The 26393-nt window shown below is 39.4% G+C and overlaps 2 protein-coding genes across 3 annotated transcripts in view; both read left to right on the forward strand.

Moving 5' to 3' along the window:
* Nucleotides 1-70: 70 nt before the first annotated feature.
* Nucleotides 71-13183, forward strand: stam2 (signal transducing adaptor molecule (SH3 domain and ITAM motif) 2). The gene is made up of 14 exons (XM_017421191.3): nucleotides 71-259; nucleotides 1910-1994; nucleotides 2213-2288; nucleotides 3080-3175; nucleotides 3381-3527; nucleotides 5810-5876; nucleotides 6041-6239; nucleotides 6803-6903; nucleotides 7071-7153; nucleotides 7244-7331; nucleotides 7438-7492; nucleotides 7575-7722; nucleotides 10163-10323; nucleotides 10873-13183. Exons 1-14 carry the CDS (start codon nucleotides 220-222, stop codon nucleotides 11069-11071), a joined length of 1545 nt encoding a protein of 514 aa, XP_017276680.1. The 5' UTR covers nucleotides 71-219; the 3' UTR covers nucleotides 11072-13183.
* A 2378-nt stretch (nucleotides 13184-15561) lies between these two features.
* Nucleotides 15562-26393, forward strand: part of cacnb4a (calcium channel, voltage-dependent, beta 4a subunit) — a 40039-nt gene continuing 29207 nt past the window's right edge. For both annotated transcript variants that reach the window (XM_017421155.3, XM_025006978.2), the window contains exons 1-2: nucleotides 15562-15828; nucleotides 17226-17309. In XM_017421155.3, coding sequence (XP_017276644.1) covers nucleotides 15766-15828; nucleotides 17226-17309 — 147 coding nt within the window. In that variant the 5' untranslated portion in view covers nucleotides 15562-15765. The remainder of the gene's footprint in view (nucleotides 15829-17225; nucleotides 17310-26393) is intronic.

Consider the following 26393-nt stretch of genomic DNA (forward strand, 5'->3'; position numbering starts at 1 on the left):
CGTCTCCCGCACACAATAATTAGACAGCGCTGTGTTCAGGCATCACGGGGAACAGCCATATGACGACAGAGATGCCTCTTTCTTCAGCACAACACCGGAAGTGCAACTGGTGCAAGTTTAATGGACAAGGAAGAGACATTTGTTTAAGTTTAGTTTCGAGTACACACGTATTTCTTCCGGTTTTTGGTCCAAAGTTCTGGTTCTTTTTAAGTCGCTAGAATGCCTTTATTTACCCAGAATCCATTTGACCAAGATGTGGGTGAGTAAAGTGTTGTTTTTTGGGCCTTTCCAGGGACTCAGAGCAGCTGACGACAACAGAAGCTAATGCTAACTTAGCTCCCGTGTAGTTTGGCTGTAAAGTTACGGTATTTTAGCGCTGACAGCTGTGGTCTCCTCAACACAGAGACGTCTGGGGTGCTTTCCTAATGTGTGGCGGACAAATTGACTGGCTGTCAACAGCTTTTATGTAGTTTATCGGACATGTTGACCGCTGGAATAAGCGTCTGTTTAGTAATCAACTTTGAGTCTGACTCATCGTGGTGATAAGAGCAATCCCTGCTCCCAAATACATCAATTTTTAGTCAATTTTAAATCATTGCCCTCGGTTTACAAAATGCTCTTAAGGTGTGAAAAATATCCATGGCAGAGAAAACTATTCAGTATACGTTTATTAACAAAAATAGATTCGTGTACTCAGAGGAGGATGAGGATATTAGTGAGGCAGGACAGCCACTTCAAGAAGGTAAATTTAGATTTCAAATATTTGAAACAGCCTTTTCTCAGTGTTTAAAATAAAGTTTTATAATCGGTTACAAGAAAAACGCGAAGTCATCGACGTTTATGATCATTAAAATCTAATTTTATTTACTTATTACATTTTTAATAGCTTTTAATGCAGTCGTATGTAGCAAGTAAAGCAAAGGAAGAGTTGTAATTGGTATTATTGAGTGGAAACAGGTTTGTTTTTTTTGTTTTTTTTTTAGTTTTATGCACTCCTGTTTTTTCATATTCTTAATGAGACTACAGCCTCAGGCCTGCCACTCCCTGTCTTCATGGCAAAACACAAACAGTTCAATTTTAGGGAAAAAAACATTCCGAAAATACTTATATTTATTGTGTATTTTTAACCACTTAAGCTGTATGAACTGCCACGGTTACAAAATTGTATATATTTTAAACCATTAATTGTAAATAAGGATTTTTTTTCCCCCTCTCTTGCTTATTTATATAATAATAATTGTTGTTGTCAATCTGTAGCACATAAAAGGATCTAAGCAGTAGAAAACAATGTGGTGATAATGATAAAAATATATTTCCTTCCGGGTCTTTTTATTTTTTAATGCACTTGAATAGAAACTATGATGCAAACTGACCTCCGTCGGCCCAAATTATTCAAATGTCTCAGTGGCGATTGCCGGCTGAGTCTACATGTACCTTTTCATGGTGTAAATGTAAATTTCCCTCACAGCTTCCTTGTTCACCTAATGTTTCTGCCTCTGCAACACAGCCTGTCCTGTATGACCGGACAATGATCCGCTGTTAACCCAGGAGTCACATGTGTCATGACAAATGTTCATTTCAAGGATTTCCTGCCCTCATTTTTACCCAGCAGTTGTCTCAGTTTGTGCAACAGAAGATCCACTTCATGTAAAAAAAAAAAACAAAAAAAAAAAAACAAGAATGACAACAAAATAAACCGTTAAATCTTGCTGAATTTCTGGATAATATTGTGTCCGGGCTCGCGTGCAACATCCATTGGCTCTAAAATACAGCAGAGCAGTGCTTACTTTGCATAACTGCGACACTTGCCCACTGCGGCTGCTGGCATGGAAAACAAGCAGTCGGGATGGCAGCGAACACGTTTTCACACTTGACCATATGTACTGTATTCATGTTCCCATATTTCCAGAGAAGGCAACAAATGAAAACAACACAACAGACGACTGGGGGCTCATCATGGACATCTGTGATAAGATTGGGACAATGCCCAACGGGTAGGCACGGATAAAAGGTTTTTCCCTCTGAATATTAAATATTAATATTAAAGCTCTTAAATTCTGGTCTGCCTTTTTTGCTTGTTTGCTTTAGCCTCTGAAAGTAGTCCACCATTATTTATTATCAGCTAACCCCTTACCCTCTAACGTGCAGATACTGTGTTTGGTTTAATAATTACTGAGCCGAGAATTAATCACCCTTTTCTCCTTCGGTACAGACCAAAGGACAGCCTGAAATCCATAATGAAGCGAGTTAACCACAAAGTGCCTCATGTTGCCATGCAGGCCCTCAACGTGAGTTTAACACGACAAGTTGTGATTTGAAAATGAGCAAAAATGTCATAAAGGTATTGTAAAACTAAGATGAGTTAAAATGCTCCACAATTTTGTAGTCAAGTCGAGGTGAATAAATGGTTTACTTTGCATTTGTTTTATATACTGGAAAAATTAATGTATTCATTTAAAGATGGCATGATTATGACATAAATATTTAGAATTAGATTGCAGATTTATCTTAATGATGAGGAGCAATATTTGCATTCAGGTCATTTGGTTTGAAACTCCAACCATTACCTTCAGAAGCCATTTACACAATCCACTGTGGATAGTAGCTTGGATATACCAAATATTACTGTTTTGTTTCTTATCATGTTTGCTGAAGATGTTGAAAATAGTCTAATAAAGCTTTAATTGTACACCACTGATGACAGAACGAAGCAACATGAAGTTTATTTGATTTAAAGAGGACTATTCTTCTTCATCGTTCAGTCACAAAAGCACAGATTTATCTCAGAGTAGGAGTATCAGGGCAGTTTCTTCACTCCAGTCATTCTGAACTCTTTCTCCCTCATGGCCTCACCTATTTTTAGACGCCTGCGTTCACTCATTCACACAGTTAAAACCCGAATGTCATCAGGACCATTCATAATTACAGAAGCCTCGCCTGCTATTAATAAGTCTTTTAAATGATTCAGTAATACTAGGGGGGGGGGGGAGAAAGAATATCTGTCTCTTGGGATAAAGTAGACTGAAATGTCCGGCTTCTTCTTTTCTGTAATGCAGTGTTTTTTTGTCTTCTCTTTCAGTTGTTGGGTGCTTGTGTATCAAATTGTGGCAAAATATTTCATCTGGAAATCTGCTCAAGGGATTTTGCCAGCGAAGTGCGAAATGTGTTGAGCAAGGTATGTAAACCTTTGTGTTGGTTTTCGTCCATTTCTGTTCACGGCTGTCATATCTGATGTTTCACATTAATGTAAACATTAACTGAAATGTTGCAAATTTAATCATTTTCATATCAGTCTGAGTTTGAGTGCTGTTTTTAGGAAGCCTGTTGAGTTTCCTTTTTAGAGAGAGCACCCTAAATGTTGATTTTTCTGTGCTTTTCAGGCTCACCCTAAGGTGTGTGAAAAACTAAAGGCTATGATGGTGGAGTGGGCGGAGGATTTCCAGAAGGATCCGCAGCTCAGCCTGATTGGTGCCACCATCAAGTCTCTGAAAGAGGATGGGTTAAGCTTCCCGACCCCATCCTCACAGGTGCGTTGGTGCCATGAAATGGGGCACAACTTTTATTGTGAGACACGTCTGAGAGGTTGGTTTGGAATTGAAAATCTCCTTGGGGTTTATTTGTAGCACTGAGTCATTTCTTTGAATATTATTAGTTTAAAACCAATTCAGCTTCCTCATCAAACCCTCGCAGTCTTCAGGTGCCCATTTAGAAATCCAAAATCTGTCACCAGAAACAAAGAATTGGCACTTAAAGGCATAATTCAGATCTTTTGAAGTGGGTTTCCGTGGAAAGGTTACAGAATGGTAATATCTCACAATATTTTTTAGTATTATTGCAAAAGTAATAAATGACAATAAAAAATAGAATTCAACACCATCTTTTGAGCTTTAAATCTGTGTTTCTATAGCCTCACAAACATCAGTGTTGCTCTAAAAATGAAAAGCAAATACAATCAGATAATGTAAGGAGCATTCAAATTAAACACAGGTTCACTGCAGCATTTTCTCTGGCGTCTCATTATTAAAATGAATTTAAAACACAAAAACAGACATGCTTTTTCATTCTTATTATTGGAATTTCAGAAGTTTTTACCATGTGGAGTTTTTTCCCCTCACAATATATCTTGAACAGTAGAATCTTGCCCATCCCTAAGCTCACCTGTTGTAGATGACTCTTTAAATGACCTCTGTTTAGGGAAATAGTTTAATTCTGACTGAACCGACGAGCTAACAGCTAGTCTGAACTGATTGCTGCCATCCTAAAACAACTCTCAACTCAAAGCAACTTATGGTAACACTAACGCTATTTTATCATCAATCAATTTAGCATTACACCGTTATTCCGACAGAAAAATGATGTTTTTCCTGTTTGAAATGTTCCAGTTAGTTGCTGCACTTTCAATAACCACAAAAGTCCAAGGAAATAATTATATATCATGTAATTGCAGCCACTATGACATGTTAGGTTTTAAGAGGGCAGCAGTCCACTTTCTCAGACTAGCCTTTACCTCGTCACCTGTGTCACAGTAGAGTTACCTGAAACGGGTGACATTAATGTCTCATAATGACCTTTCCACAGAACCCCACTTAGCAAGATCTGTACTGCTGCTTTAGTATCTGCCTCAACACATTGTTATAATAAGTTACAATTGACTATTTATTGTATGCTGTGCTAGACAGCCATTTATCTGTAAGCAATAAAAAGTCACCAACTATAACTGTCTATATCGTACAGTTTGTGTGTAGAAATTAATGTTTTTGTGGTGGCTGCTGAGAATGACATTGTTTGCTTGTTGTTTTGCTGGCATCACATTTCAGTTTGTGATTACATGTGTGCATGTCACAAATTTGTTTTGTTTTGGCCTTAGGCCTTTTTTTCTTTCTGTTGCAGCTTGGTGCTCGTATTTCATGTTATGCAACTTTATATGTCTCTCAATCTGAAGCAAACGAGAATGTCAGGCTCTCATGTGACCTACATCCCTGTCATGTATGAATGGTGTTATGGTATCTTTGTAAAGGTGGTGTTTAGTGAAAAGATTGTTCCTGTTTCATTTCACATGCATCTGACAAATATTAATCTGGTTTTAAATGCTATGGGTTCAGTTTGAATATTGCGCGATCTCTCAGATTGGGTTTGCTTTCTTGCCACCGGCCCGCGCTCTGTTCAGCGTTGGTGCGGTGGCGCATATTGTGTTTGTGAGAAAAGCCTGAGAAATGTGAAACACCAGGGAGCAGGTGACACATGAGGCAGCAGGTATGACATTTAATGTGTATCGGCTCATGAGCGAGCCCCAGCAGGCTGTGTGACTCAAGCTGTGGCAGTATTTACCTTTACCTAGCATCCATTTTTAACACAAATGTCAGTTTCTTTTCAAGCAGCGTGTGAGCATTTCTCTTCTGTTTGGATTCAGCTACACGCCATTAAGCCTTGTAAAATTGGGTTCAAGTTCCTGCTGTTACCCTCTTTGTTGTGATGATTTGTTTGATTTTGGATTTATTGCTACACGGCGGACTGATCAAAGTCCAGGGAAGCAACAGAGCCGACACTTTCCTGGGCCATCAGCTCAACTCAAAGGTTTATCAGTAAATTACAACTTTTGTTTTTTAAATCTTCTCTTTGATTTTACGTTTACTGGCAGCACCTGTCTTTGCTACACCTACCACTTCTAAACAACGTGTGGCTCCCAGTTTGAACTGCAGATAGCAGGAAAATAATTTTTCATCTTTAATAGTTGTGTCACACTTTTCTTCCCCCTCTCACATCCACACACACACACAGATGTGACCTTATGTTTCTATATTGACCGCAGGGATCCAGCACAAAGGTCAGCCCACCTGCTCCAAATAAAGCACCAGATGATGATGACCTGGCCAAAGGTAAAGATGGATGCCATCTTTCAAATTGTTTTTGTTATATTATAGTAAAATACTGATTTTTAAGAGGAGTAAACAAATAAACATGTAAACTGTTTTCACGTTCTTCTGTTTTAAGCATATTTTATCATCTTTTAGCAATTAACTTTTTACATCTCTCCTCTCAGCCATTGAGCTGTCCTTACAGGAGCAGAAGCAGCAAGCAGAGACGCGACCCCTGACCCTGACCTCTGACCCTCCGACCTGTACCAACGGTGGGGGAGGGCAGGAGGCCCGGAAGGTGCGTGCGCTGTACGACTTTGAAGCAGCTGAAGACAACGAGCTCACTTTCAAAGCTGGGGAGGTCATACTGGTTTTGGATGACAGGTAATCATTTATGAATTACTTGTTCACGACTCCATTCTGGTTTCTCATGGAAGAAGAAAAACAGAAATTAGGTGTTGGAAAATAATCAAAACTGACCAAAACAAACTTTAATATTAAGATTAACATGTACAAATATGAAATTATAGTGTGCAGTTTTCCTGTATCGATGTGTATTCTTTTCTCTAGCAGTGAAACATAAAAGTATTTTCATTACCATGCACAGCTCACAACATAAGTTGAGACTTTTAAAAGAATATATATTATTTTTCTACCTTGTTCTGCTGTGGTTAATTGGATGCTGATTGCGGCGATATTCTGGAAGCTCACAATCTACAAAGCATCTAATGAAATCTAATAAAATCTAAACGTTATCTTGGGGGCCGGATGAAATGTTACAGAGGGCCGCTTCTGGCCCGCGGGCCTTGCGTTTGACACGTATACTTTAGATGGAGCCATTAGCTGTTTTAAATCTTAGGACCACTCTGAGTATGTTTGAGCCAAGCCCAAAAGGCTTATGCATTAATCTATATTTCTGTTTTATGCTGTATTTTTTATATTTTCAGCGATCCAAACTGGTGGAAAGGAGAAAACCACAGAGGAGTTGGGCTTTTTCCCTCAAACTTTGTCACAACCAATCTTAACGCTGAGCCAGAGCCAGAGCCAGGTTGGTCTTTATATTTACTCTGAAAGGCCTTTCGTCTCAACACATACACTTTGCCAGCATTGTGTATTGTTTCTTACAAAAGCAGCCTCTTTGCTGCTCCACTAATTGGTTTAACCAGAAGCAGAATTGTTTCATGGCTGCTTATTAAGAAACGTTTCCCTCCTCAGTGGTTTATGTTGAGAAGACAGCCACTCCCGAAGAGACGAGCCTGGAAACCAAAGCAGAGCCCGAACCTGTCTACATTGATGAGGTGCCACACTTCCACATGCATATGAATCTACAAACCTAAATCACCTCTCAATCAAATTACCAACCCATATTTGCTATATCTTGCCTGCAGGCAAAGATGGACAGAACGCTGGCGCTGCTGCAGAACGCAGATCCTGCAGATCCGACTCCAGACTCTGCAGAGCTAATCCAGCTGGAGGGTATTAACTGAAATTCGGGTGTAAACCTCCTCACACTGTGGGTGTCAGTCTGAGTTAGGCTTTTGTTTTCTGACTGTTTTCTGTCTGTGTGCCAATATCTGAACAGATGCATGCCAACAGATGAACCCACTGATTGATGAGAAGCTACAAGAGATTGACAGGTATATTTATTACCTATGAATAAAGATTAGAATTATTACTGTATAGGCAATGTTTGTAAATAAATGTCTCGCTGTGTTGCAGGCATCACTCAGAGTTGTCAGATTTAAATCTGAAAGTGATGGAGGCGCTGGAGCTTTACAACAAGCTCATGAATGAAGCTCCTTTCTACACGGCTTACACCAAAATGCAGTCCCAGTACGGCCCAGCTGGTTCTTCTGTGCCCATGCAGGTCAGAACTGGAATCTTATAGTTTACAGGTTTAAGAAATTATATATTTTTAATTCATTCATTTTCCCCCTCAGAAATGACAGTATGATTACAAACGATCATGTACAAGTTAAAGATTGGCAGTGATGTTTGAATATTCAGGTAGTCATCAGCGAATAAATAAAACGGAATATTTTATGCAGCTATAATTTAGAAAATCAGCTGTTGTTTTTGTTCTCACCAACGGTAGTCTGCCAAGTTGTTTGCCAACCGCTGAGGTGTTTTGAATAATAGGTGGGCTTTTTTCGGCACAACACCTGCCCAAAAAAATCTCTAGCGGTCCTGCATCTGTTTCTGTCATTGTCACCATTTTATTTGGAAACGTTGACACTGGGCGAGCTACGTCCACTGGTGAGCTACATTCTTTACTGCCAGAACACCCACCTGATTACAATGATCCACCAGGCAGGTAAATAATGAAGGACCACAAGTATTTTTGGCTCCGTCAGAGAGGGGTTTTTAGCAGTAAGACTTGTGGTAAAGAGACTCTAATCACTCGTAAGTAGACATGCTAGTTTTCCTTAAACAAAAATATAAAATTGGCAAATGGTTCTTAAAATTGACTGAATAATTTGGGGGTGGATCTTTAGCCTCCAGATCTGTCTGCAAGCCCCGAATATACAGAGATTATCTTCCCAGATTGTGGCGCACAAACGTAACTGAAGCCAATGTGGAAACACTTTTACAGAGAGAAGTGTAGATGGGTTTATTTTAATGTAGATTGCACTTTAAACTGATGTGACGGTAAATAGGTATTCACTTTATCCCTTAAATCAATACGACTTTTCTCGACTGCCGACAGTTTAGCGCTCCGATTGGTGCACTGCAGACACTTTCTCTGTTCTTTACCATGTACAGAGTCAACAAGAAGCAGAGCTGTCATGCATAATTTAGGGATGCATTCTGTCAGACGTCTTCACAGCTCAGGAAAAAAAAAGACTTCCTGTTCAGGAAAGATGTTTATTTTGACAGCATATTTCTGAACTGGGTTCATGTACAGCAGCTCTATTAATGGTTGTCAGCACTCAGTAGAACTGAACTCTATTTAAAGTATTTGTGATTTAATGAAAACGAAAGGGGACTATAGTTGAAAGAGTTCATTTGAACATTGTCTTCATCGCACTTTGCCCGTTTTTCTCTTTACTGCTCGTATTTAGTTTCTTGCGGTCTATATTCATATGTGCCATCTGGTCAGTGGAACAGTTTGTTTTCCTTAGATTTGTCTGTCATTAGGTCAGCTTTTTTCTCTTCTTCTGCTCCTGAGAATCTGGGCTTGCCTGTGTTTTTTATTTTTAGCAGTGACTGAGTAATGATTGATGTCACTGTCTCTCCCTGCAGAGTTGGACGTCTGTCACAGACACTGGCCAGGTCTACACTAGGATGTCATTTAGCAAAGGATTTGACCTTGTTTTTTAGTTTACGGGACAATGTTACTCACTCTGGATGTTTCTAGCCCAGTATTTACCATTACAACTGAAAATCTGATTCATAGATTGTTTTATAGTTGTTTTTTTTAAGTTTAATAAAGATAACATAGCTAGAATAAGCCTTTTATAGTTCTAGTTTTGAATCTGATCCCTAATAATTAAGTATTTCCTGGATGCAAAACACTAAACTTAGCATGTCTGGGTGCAACCTGAACCAGAAATGACATTTAAAGAGTTTGAAAGAAGGATTGAATTAGAGTTATGCAGTTAATTATAAGAACTGCGTAACTTCTGTTAGTAATCAGTATCTTTTGTATTTCGTCTGGCTTTAAAGAAAAATTGCGAAAGCCCCTTTTCACTGTTTTGCCAAGATTTAGCTTCAGATTTATTTAGTCCATGTCTGCATTCAAGGTAGCTGCTATTAGATCCTCTGGACATGAAGATTGGAAACCTGTAGCTGTGATCTGTGTCATTGTAGTTGTAATAAAAGGCAAATCTGCCCATTTAAGAGCAGATTAGTGCATTATTCTGTTTAATTTGTGCAAACCTGCACCAAAAGAAAAAGCAAGCTTTTTTTGTTGTTTTTGTTGTATTCTAGTGACTGTTCACAAAAGAAAGGTTGCTCAGGGCGTTTAACTTTCAACTGTGAATCCATTTTGAATCGAACTAATAAAGTTTTTGAAGTGCCTGCTGTTTCCAGGTAGTTTTATATGAAGTCATGTTTTTATTCCTGCTTTATGTCTGCATTTTTCTTGTTTACTCTCCTGAAACAGAAAATGGCTGCTTTTCGTGTTTTTCGTGCCATGAAAAACCTTGATGAAAATCCAACTAGTACCTGTTAAATCTTCCTTTTTTTAACCCACTGTTAACCCACAGATAACCTTTTATACAATGTCTAATTTACAAAAACTGATAGCATTAAATATGCCCAGGCACTTAATAAAAACCATCTTGCTCCCCTCCCGGTTTTATCAGGGTTACCTTGGAGCAGCTGGGGCCCCATATCTGCCTCCAGGGATCCCCCAGGTTCCCCCTGCGCAGACCTACTCTTTACCCAGCGACCAGCCCGGACCACTACATTCAATGCCCCCCACGGTCTCAGCTCCACCCAGCAGCCAAGCCACTCCTTACATGAGGTAAGACATCAAACCCCTGAACTGGACCTGCTAATTTCATTTTAAAAAAAACCCACACACACACACTATGAAGAGATTATTATCAGTGGTCGTGTCTAACAAAGGTAACTTGACACCTAGGATGTTTGACAGCAACAGCTTGAGATCATTTATTTCAGCTACAGAATTTGTCAGTGATGTGCAGGGCTCCTACTCAGTCTGGAAAAATACGGATTTGGCTTTAGGTATTTTGGAGGTCCTAAAAAGTATGGAAAAACCTTTGTGTGTCCAGACTTTACTTCTTTTGTAAAGAATAAATAGCTCAGAACACAAAGGGCTTTTCAGACATTCTGTGCAAAGTAGATTAGTCTGCAAAGGTTTTAAACAAGCTAATTTTGTTACGATTTGCTTCCAAACTCTGGCTCTTTGAAAGAAAAATATAAAGGCTATGTTTGCACATAGTCATAGTTTTTGTTCTGTATTGTAAGATGATATGTGCATCTCACAAAACTTAAAAATGTGCAATATAAACACAAATCAGTTGTTACATGTTGTCTCTTATCTTCACAGCGCCGGGATTAACTCTCAGTACATGAACCAAGCTGCTGGAGTTCCTTATCCTCCTCAGGCGGGCGTGGCCATGGACATGTCAGCCTATCACAACTCTAACATGCCGCCTGTGTCTTATCCTGTCTCCGCCCCCCCTCACCAGGCCCCTCCTCAGCCGCAGCAGCAGCCGGCAGTGTATTACCAGCAGCCTCTGCTGTAGACGTCTGACCGGCAGCAGGCCTTAAGATGCACACCTCGGATAATTCAGTTACTGACTGTTTATTTGGCTCAACCTTTATGTTCACTTTCCTCAGAATAAGTCCTTTGGCCTTATTGTTTCTGTCAAGTTGGGCTAACAACACTGCAAAACAGTTGAAGTAACTCTTACATGGGTCTGCTGTGCATCCGATGTTTGGCCTCAGCTCTGTAACTGAGGCTCCAGAGGTTTTCCTGTGTCTTTGAGCTAAACAGAAGTCTTTTTCCCAGTTTGGCACAAGATAACATTTGGGTTAGCCTCTGAGTGCAGAACCATGTAATTTATACTACTCTAATATAATGTTATTTCAGATTAGTTTTCCAAGGATTTATAGAAAGTGTCACATTTAGAGCTGGTTAAAGATGGTTAGATGACTTAACTCTAGATAAAGTGAAAAAAAAAATGTTAATATTCTTCTTGTGGTGTTCTTTCACACAACTTTTTTTTTTTTTTTTTTCTGGTCATGTAGAGAAAGCAGTGCAGCCTCTCCAGTCCTCCTGTCCACATTAGGTTTGTCCATCCCCAGTATGGCTGCGCAGTAGAAGCATTTTTTCTGCTCTCAGCCTCATGAAAAGAACAGTGCGATCACAAGAGAGACTGATATGGACACTTCTTGCACGTCTGTATGCAAAGTGCAAACACAAGCCTTTCACGTAAGTCGTTATGTTGCCGCGTGGCAGTCGGAGTTGATGCATCCCCCCCACCCCCCCACCCACTCAGATGTGTGAGATAGAAGCCTTGCAAAGCAAAATGTGTCTGGTACAGGCAGCCTGCGAGCTGACAGTAAGGGTAAATAAAACCGAAAACACCAGATGTATGTGGGCAGGGAAAACTGAGCGTCCAAACGGCCAAACATGCATGATAAAACGTGTCTCAGTAATACCTAGATGGCACTTTAAAATGCATCTACTGCATCTAATGACCGAAATGCTTAGTTTGCCTCTTTGGGTTTTAATTTAAGAACAAAGCTGAACTCGTCTGAAGGGTTATACAGTTTTGTGCCGTTTGCGCTGATCTATTGAAATGATCTGAAGTCATGTTATGTGAGATCTTATCTTTCTACAGAACCAGCTCCTCACTTCACCAGCGGCATCACTTTAGCTACTCACTGTTTTGAACCGAACTTCTGATTTGACAAGTTGTTGTTTTTAACTTTATAAATGTATGTTAGCGGTTTCAGAACGTCCCTGGGCTTGCATTCTGTGGTTGTGTTTGAGACATTTATGTAAACTGTGTGTGTTTGAGGTCATATCTATCGAAGGTTCTTTATTATTGTAAATGAAGATGTTTTCTAAGGATCATCAGATTTTAGATATCTCTGCTTTCTTTACACGTTTGTCCATTCGAAATGCTGCATCTCCTCAAGGTGGATGCATCTAATCTGGGCCTCTGCGTCTTTATTAAGGAGGTGTTTTTCATTCAGTGGAATTTTAGAGTTCAGGTTTATGCAAACGTGTGACACGGAGATGTTTGATTTCGAAATTGACAATGCCTATGCTTTAATTTTATATAAATATTGATGTTATGCGTGTGTAATTTTCAAGGTAAAAAACCCCCCTGCCTATTCTTTTTCTGCTTTTGCTTCGTCTTGACATATTTCCATTTAAACAAAGCTTTCAAACTGTTGAATAATATCTTGAGACGTGAGACATCATGTTTCCAACCTGCTGTCATTGCTCTTCAGTTCCATTGAAGGTTGCTTCCATCAGATCCACTTTCGTGTTGCTGTGATCTAGTGAGTGATTTTTAGACAAGAATGTATTTCCATTTAGCACCCCCTCATGTTAAAGCTGTTTGTATATTAAATGTAAAATACTTGGATTTATCATTGATGTCGATTTTGCACCTTAGCTTTGTAAACATGTATTTACCACTGAATGCCTTGTTTTTTCTGTACAAATCAAAAAGAATGACATGGACACATCTTTTGCAAGTAATTTCTTCTTTGGATATGTATAATTCTGTACATTTAAAATATTCCAGAAAAGGTTTCTTTATCCGGGATTTTAAACCTGCTTTCGTAACAGAGCAAACTTAAAAAAAATATTCTTTGAAATAAAAGAGACTCTACTTATATCAAAGTTGTTGTTTTTTTCTATTTCCTTCTTCTTTCTAACAGTTCTTTTGGTTTTCTTTAATGAAGGAAGCATTGTCATCCTTATTACAATTTGCCTGTTTCTTGTTTCCGTCACAATTACTGGTTTCCTTCTCCTCCTGCAGCTTTGGAAAAGCCTATACCAGAAAATACATCCAAACGTGCCTTGATCAGGATTAGTGTGCTGTGACCTTTAGTAGCAATACAGTGTATGACGCAGATATAAAATGGGATGGGGGGGTGGCAAATCTCCACATAGACAACGGGATTTTGACGAAACAAGTGAGGAAAACCCAAACCTCGCTTCTATTTCTTGGGCATACTTCACAGTAGAAATGTCATTAAAGGTTTAAACTGGTCACAGAAAGTTGGACTTTACATGATGGAACTGACAACTTGATGTCATTAATGGTTTTCTAGAGAATGACAGTTTAGATTGTTTTGTTGTTACGGTTTTACCACAATCTTCAGCTTAAGAATGTGATGAGGTTACACACCAACTACTGAACTGTCTGAACTTTCCACATTTTTACTCCCAACTTTACTCTTGTTATACAGTTTATACATCAAATTGTAGATATTTTTGTCATCTTTCACCCAGATTGCAGAAAGTATAGATTTTTTTTTTGTCCATTCTCTGACTTTTGCCTTTAAAACTGACAAATTAAAGGATCTTTTAACTTTTTTTAATATTTTCTACAAATAACACTGTGGATACATAAAATGATTCATTGAGGCTTAATTTCTACTCTGCATTTCTGTTTGTCTTGTTAAGAGTGCTGTCAGGGAGTGAGAGAGACAGGTGTGTGGTTACCATGGTGACACTAAAGAGCCACTGGCAGCAGCTTTAACATTTATTTTGGTCTTGGTTAATTTTGCGCTACATTTACAGTTTATACATTAAATTGTTGAGATTTTGTCATCTTAGATTATCAAACAAGTAAGTCCCAATTTACTTTTAGGCTTTAATTTAAAAAAAAGTAGTTATTTCTACAGTTTATAGAAACATGAATAAAATGGTTGTCCTCCTACATTAATCTGCCCCATTCTCTCCACACATCACCAGCTGTAGGAGATTTACAAATCAATAATATGATCCACTCAGAGGACATGATTTATTCATTGGACCTTTTATAGCGTCTGCTCTTTATTTGTCAGATAGATGCAGCTGGTGTCGTTCGGTTGAAGCATCTTTAAAAAAGGTAAACATAAATAAATAAGGAAAGGTTGAACATTTTGCACTTCCTGACACTTTTCCTCAGATAAGGTGTGAGGTTGTCGAAAAACATTCCAGCTGATGAGGACGACGGAATATTTATTATCTGCTGTTTGCTGCACTAAGATGTTCCTGAGATACAGCAAAATTGTTTGCCCCCTTTTTCCTCTCAAAGATGTATTTTTATGAATAAAAAAAAATGAATCTCGCTGTTATTTCCTTCACATTTCTCGTAATGCAAGCCTGTTCTTCAGTGGCCTTTGGGTCATTAATAATGCATATTATTGCCAATGTATGATAATGATGGTGAAACAGTGTTAATAGTTTTTTATCTTTATCAAGATGCATCTGTTTGCAATGCAACTTTTAATGTTCTTAAATAGTGAAAACCCATACCATTTACTAAAAAGAAAAAGAAATAAAAAGCAATACATATTTGAACTGTTAACACTTTGATTTTAAAGAGCATGTCAAAAAATTTAAAGAAAAAACAACATTAATTTTGTTTGTATCTTAACATTCTTTTGCCATCGTTATTATTCAGGAATAAATCCAGGCTCAGTTTGCATTGTTTTACCCTGCAACACTTGATATAACCCTCTGCCTCACGCAAACAAACTAACAAAAAAAAAAGAACTTTAAACCAAAAACTAGAGCTAAGAGTTAACCAGGGTTGTTGCAAATGTGTAAAGTCAGTGAACCAGCTGGATTTGCCCACTTTACCCAATTATAGCTAAATTCACCCAACTGTGTACTGATACAGCTATGATATATAGTGCCTGAATGAGGCTGAATTATTCTGTAGTAGCTACAAGGCAATGATTGTAAAATGACTGTAATGATTCAGTTTGTGTTTTTAAACCTGAAATCAACATCAAGATGTTTATGCTGCATTCAAGTACTCCTTGTAAAGTCTGACTTTACTCATGTACGTCATTCATTTCAGTTTTTTATGATATTTTTTAGTATAGTAATATACATTAAGGTTTTAGATAAGCGTGATGTTTGACTTGAGCATTTAATGATTCGAGTTTCTAAGTCGTGCATTGTTTTGGTCCTGAGCTGCGTCTCTGGAACGCTGACGTTCTGGCGCGTCCGTGAACATAGCACAGCTCGTGAAGGGAGCGCGCGCAGAGGAAGAGAAAGAGGAGGAGGAGGAGAGTTAAAAGGCTCTGTGATGCTGGTTCTGCAGCAGAGCAGCTTGGGCGCCTGTTCCTCTCTGCTTGGCGGCCACGAAGCGACGGAAAGCTGGAGTCGGCGGTTCACCGTCCGCCGCCGGAGCAGCAGCCGCTCCAGTGGAGCGGCACCGAGCGGCAGCCCCCTCCCTGGACCGACGAGCTGGCCGAGATGTCCCGGCACATCTACACCCGACACGGGATAGGAGACGGGCTGCAGAAGCCCGTGTTTCAGGTAGGATAAAAACAGAACACTCATAGAGTTCAAATGCTCTGTTTTCCTGTAGTTAGTTAAATTGAAAATACAATAAATAACAGTTTTATAGCCCCTTATGACTAATAAATTACAGCCTGTGTAGAGAGCAGCCTTAACAATAATATTAAAATATTAAAATAAATGAATGTCAACACTAATGTCAGTGCCTTGCTCTTAGGAACGAAAAAAAAACATTTTTCATCAGATCAGTCCTAACCAGGCCCTGAGGAGCAGGTCCTCCTGTATGCTGAGGATTTGATTTATTGTGTGCTCAATTATTCAACATTTCCTGATAGAACATCTCACATGATCTATGAGGGTTCCGCTCACTTTTTCCAGGTCAGATTTCAGTTGTCCAAGAAGTGGGGAGGAGACAAAAAGCTTTGGAATGCAATCAGTGAAAAGACAAAAAACTTTCAATTATAATGATTAATTATTAAGGTCATTTCTAATCATCAGTTAAGAAATGTGTGTGGTACTGATCATACTGATCACAAAGCTCCACAACAACTGTGCAAACCCAGCTTTAAACAAAGCAAATAAATGTTTTGTCGCTTGGATATTGTCAGATTTTGAACCTAGACGACGCCTCACCTGCTCAGGAACTGTGATGGCCTCTTTCAGAATGTTTTTGTATGTTTTACAATTTATGAATTAATTAAGAAAAATAACAGATTGGTGCATCCCAGACGGATTTTAGCTCCAGTTCCGACATAAAGCTCATTAAATATTACTGAACCCTCGCTGTGTATCCCATCAGGATACACAGCATTTGTTGGAGCTTTCTTGAAATCCTCACGAGCAGATTCCGGGCTTGGAAAGAATCTGAAAAGCGCCCCAGGTGCTCTCTCTCTCTCTCTCTCTCTCTCTCTCTCTTTCCAGAATCACCAGGGGATGCTGCACATGGCACAGGGCTGGAAGAGCTAAAAAGTGAAGCCATTAATCATAACCCCCCCCTCCCACACACACACACACACTAGTCCCCGCACTTCAGGTGAGGTGTCACACAGTTTTTTGTTCACACTTGAACAAACAGGAAAAATGAAAGGTCAGCAGAAGTAAGTCCAGATAGAGTTCGGGGTGGGGGGACGTTTGGTGTGACCAGCCAGGAGAAAGACTGACTTTATATTATCAGGTCATCGGAGAGGAAACGGGGGGCGGGAGCTGTATGGAGATGGAGATGTTGACGTTAATGGGATTAGTGAAAGGAAGGTGGCCTTGAGAACACAGATACAGATCGGCGCATGAACGATAACAGCATCCTACATACAGTTTGTCACATGAGTGTGGCTTTCCAATATCTACATTTGTCACAAATAAGCTAAAAAAAAAGTCAACTAAAGCTTGAACAGCTTTGTGTGTTTTGGCATCACCAGGCTAACAGAGGCACGTACTCCAGACGCAGCCGCCTGAAGAGGTCCGATGGCAGCACCACATCTACGAGCTTCATTCTCAGACAGGTATCATGGTTTCTTTCATTTCATGAGGCGGTCCTCTTATTATTATTATTGTCTGTGCGTGTGTCTGCATGTGTTTGTCTGTCTGCCTGTTAGCAAAATATCTTATAAACCCAGAGGATGGATTTTAATGAAGTGCTCAGACAGTGATCACTGGAGGTACTGTACATCTACAGCTGATTAACTTTTAGAACTTTTAGAGATGGCTGCCGGAGCTAATCAACCTAGGAAAGGGAATTAGTGGCGGTAACAGTTTTACAGATGGTAATTTCTTTCGGCTGCTCCCTTCTTCAGGGGTAACGAGCAACCCGTCATGAACGATTTGGCTTTTTTTTTTTTTTTTTCGCCCGATGCCCTTCCTGCCGCAACCTGAGCTCGAACCTGCGGCCTCAGGATTATAAGAAGTTCCCTGACTGGGAATGGAACCTGAGCCGGGTCAGCAAGAGTGCAGAAATCTAACCACTAGACCACCAGGGAAAATCTGATGCGTGCACTCTGAGTGCTAAAACTTCTTCTTCTTCCTAATTTTCTTTCAGATGTTCCCTTTACGGTGGTCGCCACAGCGAGTCATCCTCCTCCATCTAACTCTGTCTTCTGTGTCCTCTGTCCTCACTCCAACTACCTCCATGTCCTCTCTAACTGCATCCATGTATCTCCTCTTTGTCTTTTTCCTGGCAGCTGCATCTCTAACATCCTTCTACCAACATACCCACTGTCCCTCCTCTGCACATGTCCAAACCATCTCAGTCTGGCCTCTCTAACTTTACCTCCCAGTCGTTCAACCTGTGCTGTACCTCTGATGACCTCATTCCTAATCCTGTCCATCCTTGTTCCTCCCAAGGAGAACTTCAACATCTTCAGCTCTGCCACTTCCACTTCTATCTCCTGTGTTTTTGTCAGTCCTTTACTCTAAAAGTCAATCATTTAGCACTCTGAGTGCATGAAATCTTTCCTTAAAACTTTGGCATGAAAGGCAGCAGGCGATATGCAGTCCTTCAACGAGTGCTCCTTTCATTATGTTAAGTAATATGCAACGAGAACATCACTAAATATTGTCTGTCTAAATATTCTGTAGCCAGAGTTGTTTCTATAGAGAGCTTTTAAAACATTAATATCGCCCGCTGCCATGAAAGGTGGGACATCATGTGCCTGTGCTTGTTCTGTGTTAGCAAAATATCTCATGAAACATCGGATGGATTTTAATGAAACTTTCAGAAATGAATCATTAGTTGTCCATGTACAACTAATTAATCACTGGAATCAACCCAATTCAAGATCGCTGCCGCAGCTAATCAACTTTAGTTATAGCCTTTAATTTTTTTTGTCTTCTTGCCTGTAAAGGAAAGACCCAGCATTCAATAATAAAATGATTCCAACAGAATCATTGCCATCCCACACAGATGAGCAACAACACAACATGTCTTTAATATACTGTTCCTGCTCTCCGAACAAGGAGTTAAAGGATAAAATAAAATGAAACAAAGCAAAGCATTTTTACCTTCACCTGTAACTTAAAGAGTCAGTAGGCCTTGTGATGCTGTAGAACATTCAAAACTGCTGCTTTTACACAACTTAATGCAAAAAAAAAAAGGTTCTTAAAAAAATCAGGGATTGTTGGAGTTCAGTTAGGAACATGCTTTCACATTTTAAAAAATTAATAAAGAAATATTTTTATTCCAATTTTTTCTGTACAGCTTTTGACCTCAGTCCAATTATCCTCTGACTTCAAGCTCCCCACTAAGTTAGCAGTGAAGTGACGAAAGCGCTGGGACACTGGATGATACGTTAGCGAGGCTCCAGCTTAAGTTTAGGAAATCAGTGTTCCCGATTTATATTAGCCGGGGATTTTCGCCTGCTGAGCTGCTTTTGAGGCTTCCATCAGCTATGCAATATTCATAAAGGCCGGACCGTTTGAAAGCAGATGCTGCCGTCTCTTTTATATAATGTAGCCGATGGACCACCCTCAGCTCACTTCCGGTCCTTTTACCCCAGGGGAGGGACAACTCAGACAATTTACCCTTTAAGGATGATGCTACAAAAGAACTAAAGTTTATCTATTTATTCTAATAAGGCAAAAAATTAATACAAGGACCAGCGCTGGGACTTCTGTAGACAACATCTTAAGGAGAAGCCCCAAACAAAGGAAGTGTCGACTCCTATCAATCTGAGGCTCCGCCCATTCCAGAAGGCCGGAGCTCTTCCCTCACGTGACATCAGTAGTTTTCTATGTGTAGCTGGAGATGGCTTTAACTGATTCAAGCAAGTGTTTTTTATTGGGTGTAGTGTAACTCAATCTATGAGCGTGCGGTAACAATAAACTATTCACGATATGACAAGGGCTTGATGCAGCCGATAAAGGCGGCTGAGCAACTGGTTTTCCTCTATTTCTCTTTAGTACTTACCTTTATTTTAGGACATAGCCAACAATACACTACTGCAGGGGTGTCAAACTCCATTCCTCGGGGGCCGCTGTCCTGCATGTTTTAGATGTGTTCTTGCTTTAAAACACCTGGTTTAAATGGATGACTTGTTGCCACGCTCCTGGAGAACTTGATGATTTGGTGAGGAGCTAATTAAACCATTTGAATCAGGTGTGTTGGAGCAGAAAAACCTAAAACTCCCAGGACAGCGGCATCGAGGCCTGGAGTTTGACACCCCTGCACTAGCGTAAAACAAATTCAGAGTTGTCTCTTGCATAAAGTCTCTTCTATAGTAGGGTTTTAAGGTGGACTTTGACCCTCTGTTAACAAGTTATCAAGGGAACTGATGCTGCAGGCGCCGCTCAGTGACAGAACAGTTTGGTTTTAGTTATCTTCGTCTCAAACCCTTGTCTCTTTGCATTACTCTGCTTGTTTTAATCTCTCCATACCTGGTCTTAACTCTGTCATCACATGCTGGCTGTTACAAACTCCCCAAGGCTTGCAAAGGACAGGCTGGTAGTTTTATTCAATCACATTAGAGCTCTTTAAATCTCATAGCCAGATGTGATTTTTAATAATGCCATTTTTGATGAGATTATGTTGTAATAGGTTTGCAGGTCACAGAAACCTTTACCTGTTTTTGTCCTTTAAAAAGACCCATTCAGTATACAAAATATACCTTTTTCTAGTTATATTTTGGCAAAGAATAATGACAGATTATCACCCCCTTTAGAGTTACATTTTCATTTCCTTCACAACACTCCCTTGAGTGCACTGCGTGTTCAAAGTTTTGCCATCGTTGGTTAAGTTTTGAGTTCTTCCTACTTAAATAAAACATACAGAAGGAACAAGAAAGTAAACACAAAAATGAGAAGAAACGAGAATCGTCTATCAGGAGGACAGAATGATATAAAAACTGTTGCCCACTCCTTTTTCCTTATTAAATACTCACAGATTTCTGAAACACCCCCGCTGTGATTTGTGTCATCAACAGATCGTCATCAGGTGAGAAGAGGAGCAAGTGGGCTCTCTTTGATTCCCTCGTGTCTCCATAGTAACAGCCACCCTTCAACAACAGAGGTCAATCCTAGAAGGTTGATGAGCAGCAAAACTGCTCCTCCTCCTTCTTTTAAAGAGAAAAATACAGAAAGATACTCTTTTTTTTTTCTTTCATCCGATCCTTATAATTTAGAAGAGAAAGGTGAGACCCGGGCAGTTTATAGAAAATTATAGGAATCTTTTTAGAGGTGGCTCTTTAGTATTCAGTCTCATGTTATATTTCAGTTTAAATCTCATTTAACCCTGTAACCTGAAAGCAGTGCTCTTGGTCTTTCTTTTTTTTTTGGTAGCTGCCTTCAAAAGCCTCTTCTTTCCTTCTGGAACAAGCTTAAAGTGGGCTCCCCTGGGTACAGACATGATTTTGTGGGGGAAAAAAGTCACATGGTGCCGGGTCTAGTGAACGGGGAGGATGGTCAATATGTTTTTCAGGCAAAACCTCCTCCACAGGGAGCAGTGTGTGTGCTGGTGTGTTGTCTTGTTGAAGGATGAATCCATTTTATCGCAGCTGTGGCCTCTTTCTTTGACCGGTTTCTGAAACCTGTTCCTAATAGTGAAAGGAGAAATGCACATTGCCTTTATATAATGATAGCATGAAATATGCTAGGATATATGATATGAAACAAAACAAACCAATATGCTAAAACACAATGTTGTTTGATTTAATTAAATACAAACTAATATGATGAAATACAACACAAAACAATTTAAAAAAAGGATGGGTGAAGCGACTCCATTAACTTCCATTGTTCAGAAATTAAGCCAGAATGTCTGTTTTATGGATGCTGCCACGTTTGTTTTTGGAACCAGAGTCTGTGTGCTAGAAATGTGGGTCTGTACCCCTGATACAAAAGTCCTGCCTACACACCCTTTAAACTCACTAACAGATTGTTGATAACCTCAAATAACTCAAATAACCTCAAATAACTAATTGAGTCTAAACAAATGATAAAAGAAGATAGATTTGAACATAAAGTAAGATGGTCAGAACTACACAAATCAACAAAAATCAATGCCTGAACTTTTATTTTTCAGGCAGGCAAACAATTCATTTGCTTACATGACTTTGTAGTACTCATAAATAGTACTGCATCTAACCACCAGGGGGCACTCATCCACTGTTTTCAACTTCTTGCTTCTGGTCTTGTGTCTAGTTATATGTGTCTATGATATGATAGTCCAAAACAACATTATTTAATACAACACATAACAATATGAGACAATGCAACAGGACTTGATTTGATTTGATTTACTTTATTTCAGTTTAATTTGATTCATATCAGTCACATCTCAGGGTGCCATGTGGGAAAAGTGAACTGGTCCAATTCAAATCTCATTACACACAGTCCAGTTTGGTTCAGCTTATTTAAATATAGTCCACTTCAGTTTAATTTTAAATTCAATCTGAGACAATCATGAATACAGGAAACGGATGTTGGGATCATGATCTCTTGACGCCTTGCACATGAGTGTTAAAGTCCCTGAAAATGTTGCTTTACATCTCATATGTGTTCCTCCAGTGCTTGAATAGACAAACGGTCAGAGTTGCGGGGACAATAGTGTGTTGTAATGTGCTCTGTCAGGACTCTGTGGGTGTGATTTGATGACATGTCACATGTCTGAGCTGGCAGCGAGTTTCTGTCAATGTCATAAGACTATGACAGACTTTAAGTCATTCTCATCGGTGAATGATTCAAATCTGTTTTTCTTTGAAAAACAATGGCCGTTCGGGTATGAATCCAACACTAATCAGGTCAGAGGAGTTTAGAGCAGAAGGACGTGAATGAGCTGCTATGGACCTGAAAGAAAACTAACTTTGATGGGACTATATTTAAATGCCAGCATTACTCCCAGTGGTTTCACATTTAAAAGAACTATACTAAACTGAAGCAGAGTTTCCGCATGAGATTTGAAACTGGTGTTAAAACTGATGGTTGGAAGCCAATTCTCCCAGATGTTCTGAACCTTTGACATGCACCGCTCACACAGACAGCTGTTTCTGTGTGTGGTTGGTGAGTGGGTGTCTGTTTGGTTTCTGGGCCAGCCTCTGAAAGGAGGACGCCGGGGCAGATGTCCGCTGCGGAATAATCCCGAGCTGCAGCAGTGAAACGGCACTCAGATCCTTTACTACGATTGCTTAAATCTAGCATTTGTGTTTGCTCAGAGAGCTGTGTGTTTGTATGTACCTCATGAATTCAGCATCAAGTCTGTGAGCTGTGCCCTCCTGGAAATGATGTTTCAAACAGTAACCATCTGAGGCTTCGTCTCAAAACTAAATACCCTATTTTGTTGAGTTTTTGTACTGTGCTGACTACTTGTCCTTATAACACTTAAGTTGCAAAAACAATACATCTAATTTACCTAAAAGCGTATTTCAAAAATGAAATTATATACTATATGTGAACATCTTCCAAAATCACAGAATAACCTCATCAAAGCCAGATGTTTCTAATAACTTGGAAATAAAAACACTCAGTTCTTTTTTTTTCAATAAAGCTTAAAGTTGAAGAAGATACAAAATAATGTGTTATGTCACGTTGAACCAAAACGCAACAGTAATTCCATAGCTTCTGATTTGTCAGCATTTTTCTTCAGCTGTGCCAATAGTTGTTGTAAATAATTCAATCTGAGGGCTACTCTCTAAGCCTGGAGGTCAGGCTTTAAATGTGTCACGAAACCTTTAAGCCACAAATTGCAAAATGAAATGCTAAATGAAATTGCCAACATTATTAATCAACAGAAGTGATATCCATAAATGCCAAGGTAAAGGTGCGTGTTTGAGCTCAGCTAAGGTCAAATAATCCTTAGAAAATGTGCTCTTTCTTCACTGGCAATGAAATTAATTAAAGTGGATGCTGTACATTAGTGATTAGTCTCAAAAGCTGCTAAATATTTCACACAGGGCAGCTTAGGCTGTGCAGATTTAATTTCCGTGGTGAACTAAAAAGCATCGTCGTCACACCTTTTTTTAAAAACAAAGTTTGATTCCTAGGAAAAGTTAGGATCTTTTGAATCAGGGTTATGTGGAAATGCTAATAATTACCATATTTTTCACACTATATGGCACACTGGACTATAAGACGTGCAATAAATGGTCCATTTTCAAACTTTTGTCATCTATAAAGCGCACCTGACTATAAGGCGTATCGTCATGCACCTCCCAATTTTTGTAACTTTGCTCGCCGCGCGCTCCTCGCTCCATTCAAAATGGACAATTTCGGTGCTCTAGCGGAGCTGGTTTGCCTGTATCAGCATTTATATGATCCCTCTATGAGAGATCGCAAAGATAATCAAACGGCACAAAACTCACGGAAGAATACTGCACCGACGTAAGCGTCAAGTATAAACGCCTCCACCGCTCGCTCAGGTCCGCGGGTCGTGATCGGAGCCCTGCGTGATCGGAGCCCTGCGTGATCGGAGCCCTGCGTGACAATAACTGAGACTTAATGCTGCAAGCGGTGCGGCTTTGTAGTTTACCAAAGTCAAACTAAAACATTACAACTTCTTACATATATATAAGGCTCTCCAGATTATAAGGCGCACTGTCGTTGTTTGAGAAAATTGAAAGCTTTTAAGTGCGCCTTATAGTCCAGAAAATACGGTAACGTAGTACCTGTTGTAGGAAGCTCCTTGAGCTGCTTTAGTTTGAAGAGATACATTTTAACTCTGACCAGATTGATGAACTGATGGCTAGTCCAAGTGGGTCGAAGGTCAAAATGGACTGCTGCTGTCACAAAACAACTCCGGTTTAAAGTATTACAAAGCGGTTCATGCAACTGCTATTTTATACAAATTTTTCCACTTCCATTAATTTTCATTACATGATTATTCCAGTGGAAACATTATGATATATTTGCCAGAGGTGCCTCAGGCTGTGGTTATCTTATCTCACAAATAACCATAAAATTCTTTTTTTATAAATCTGTTTATAAATCTGTAATGTTGTAAAACTGTTTTTATAAACTGTTATACTGTTAGCTGAGCAATCCAGTCTGAATTAAACTATTTCTCCATATTAAGGCTGTTTAAAGAGCTATCTACAACAGGTAAGATATTTTTTGTTTATAACTATTCCACATAATCTTACTTGAAAATATTTGAACTATCATTTAAAGTCTGAGCTTGTCGTCAAAGCCCTTTTTAGTCTCGATCTCTTAATTTCCAGCAAAAACAAGTGAACAGAGATGTTCTCTTTAGCCCAGTTTTTCCAGCTTGCATCCTACAAAGTGATAAAAAGTGTCTTCCTCCTGCTTATCCCCCTTATGTAGGTCGCATGGCTAAGCTCAGCTGCAGCCTTTAATTCATGAATTACTTGACGGACTCTTGCTGTCACAGCTCTCTGCCGAGCCCACACACAAGTCTGTCAGTACCTCCTGCGTAGATCTAAAACTGCTGGGAACCGGCTGATCATTTACTCACAAATGCTGAATTAAAAATTGTTTAATTCTTCTGGTATGTTTGTTTCATTTTAGCCATAAACTTTCTTCCGTAAAACTGTAATCTCTTGAATAAGCACTGTCCAAAAAAGGAGCAGTGTCCTTTTTATCCTATTTTAATTAATGACAAAAAAGTGACTTCACAATCTTTGTCTTATTCTTGTGGTTCTTCTCATCCAAATCTAATTTCACCATCACATAACATCTGGTCAGAATTCTAATTGTGTTCTCAAACCAGTAATTATAAAATTACCATTAAAACATTTGAAAAGTTAGGGTTTTGTCCACAAAATGTTGTATATATATTTCTATAGAACCCTCTCACATGATCACTTAAAAGACTCTTCAAACATGATTTGAATTCAGTGTGAAGTTTACTGTAACTGAATAACTGTGGGTTTGTTTCATATCACAGTGGTAACATATTCTCTAGTCATCACTAATTTTAGTTGTAGAGTTTCATGATCAGTGCTCAAAGTAGGAAAACAAAATTCCAGTACTGGATGGCATTGTTCGTCCAATCTGATGCCTGGTGCTCGTTGATTGGTAGTAACATTAAAAAATCATTGGCCTAAAATGCCGTAATATTTAGGCACTTAAAAGCTTCAAGGGAATGCTGTAGTCTCTTTTGAAGCGGTTTTCTTAGCAAGCACATCAGGATTTTCATTCACCTGAGTGTACCCGAGTGCAGTAAGGTTAACATATTGTATATGATTAAAGTCAATCAAATATATGACTATTTTAAGGCAGAACTTTGTAATAGCGGTTAGAGCTGAAGCCTCACAGGTTCGCCTCCTGCCTGGGGCCTTTCTGTGTGGAGTTTCCATGTTCTCCACATGCATGTATGGGTTTACTCCGGGTTCTCAGGTTTCCTCACACAGACCCAATCGGTCATGTTAGGTTACCTGGTAACTCTAAATTGTCACCAGGTGAGAGCGTTAATGGTCAAATGGTCTCTGTGTGGCCCTGCGAGGGACTTGCAACCTGCCCAGGGTGTACCCTGCCTCATGCACAGTGACGCTGGAGATAAAGAAAATGGATGGATCAATAGATCAGTTATATTAACTAGAAGGACTCAGAGAGCTTTAAAAAAATCCCACCAAAATTCATCACTTGTTCCTTGTACCCTCTTTGACATTTCCTAAAAATTTCATGAAAATCCATTTATAATTTTC

Source organism: Kryptolebias marmoratus, linkage group LG6 (assembly GCF_001649575.2).
Source record: "Kryptolebias marmoratus isolate JLee-2015 linkage group LG6, ASM164957v2, whole genome shotgun sequence".
Lineage (NCBI taxonomy): Eukaryota > Metazoa > Chordata > Actinopteri > Cyprinodontiformes > Rivulidae > Kryptolebias > Kryptolebias marmoratus.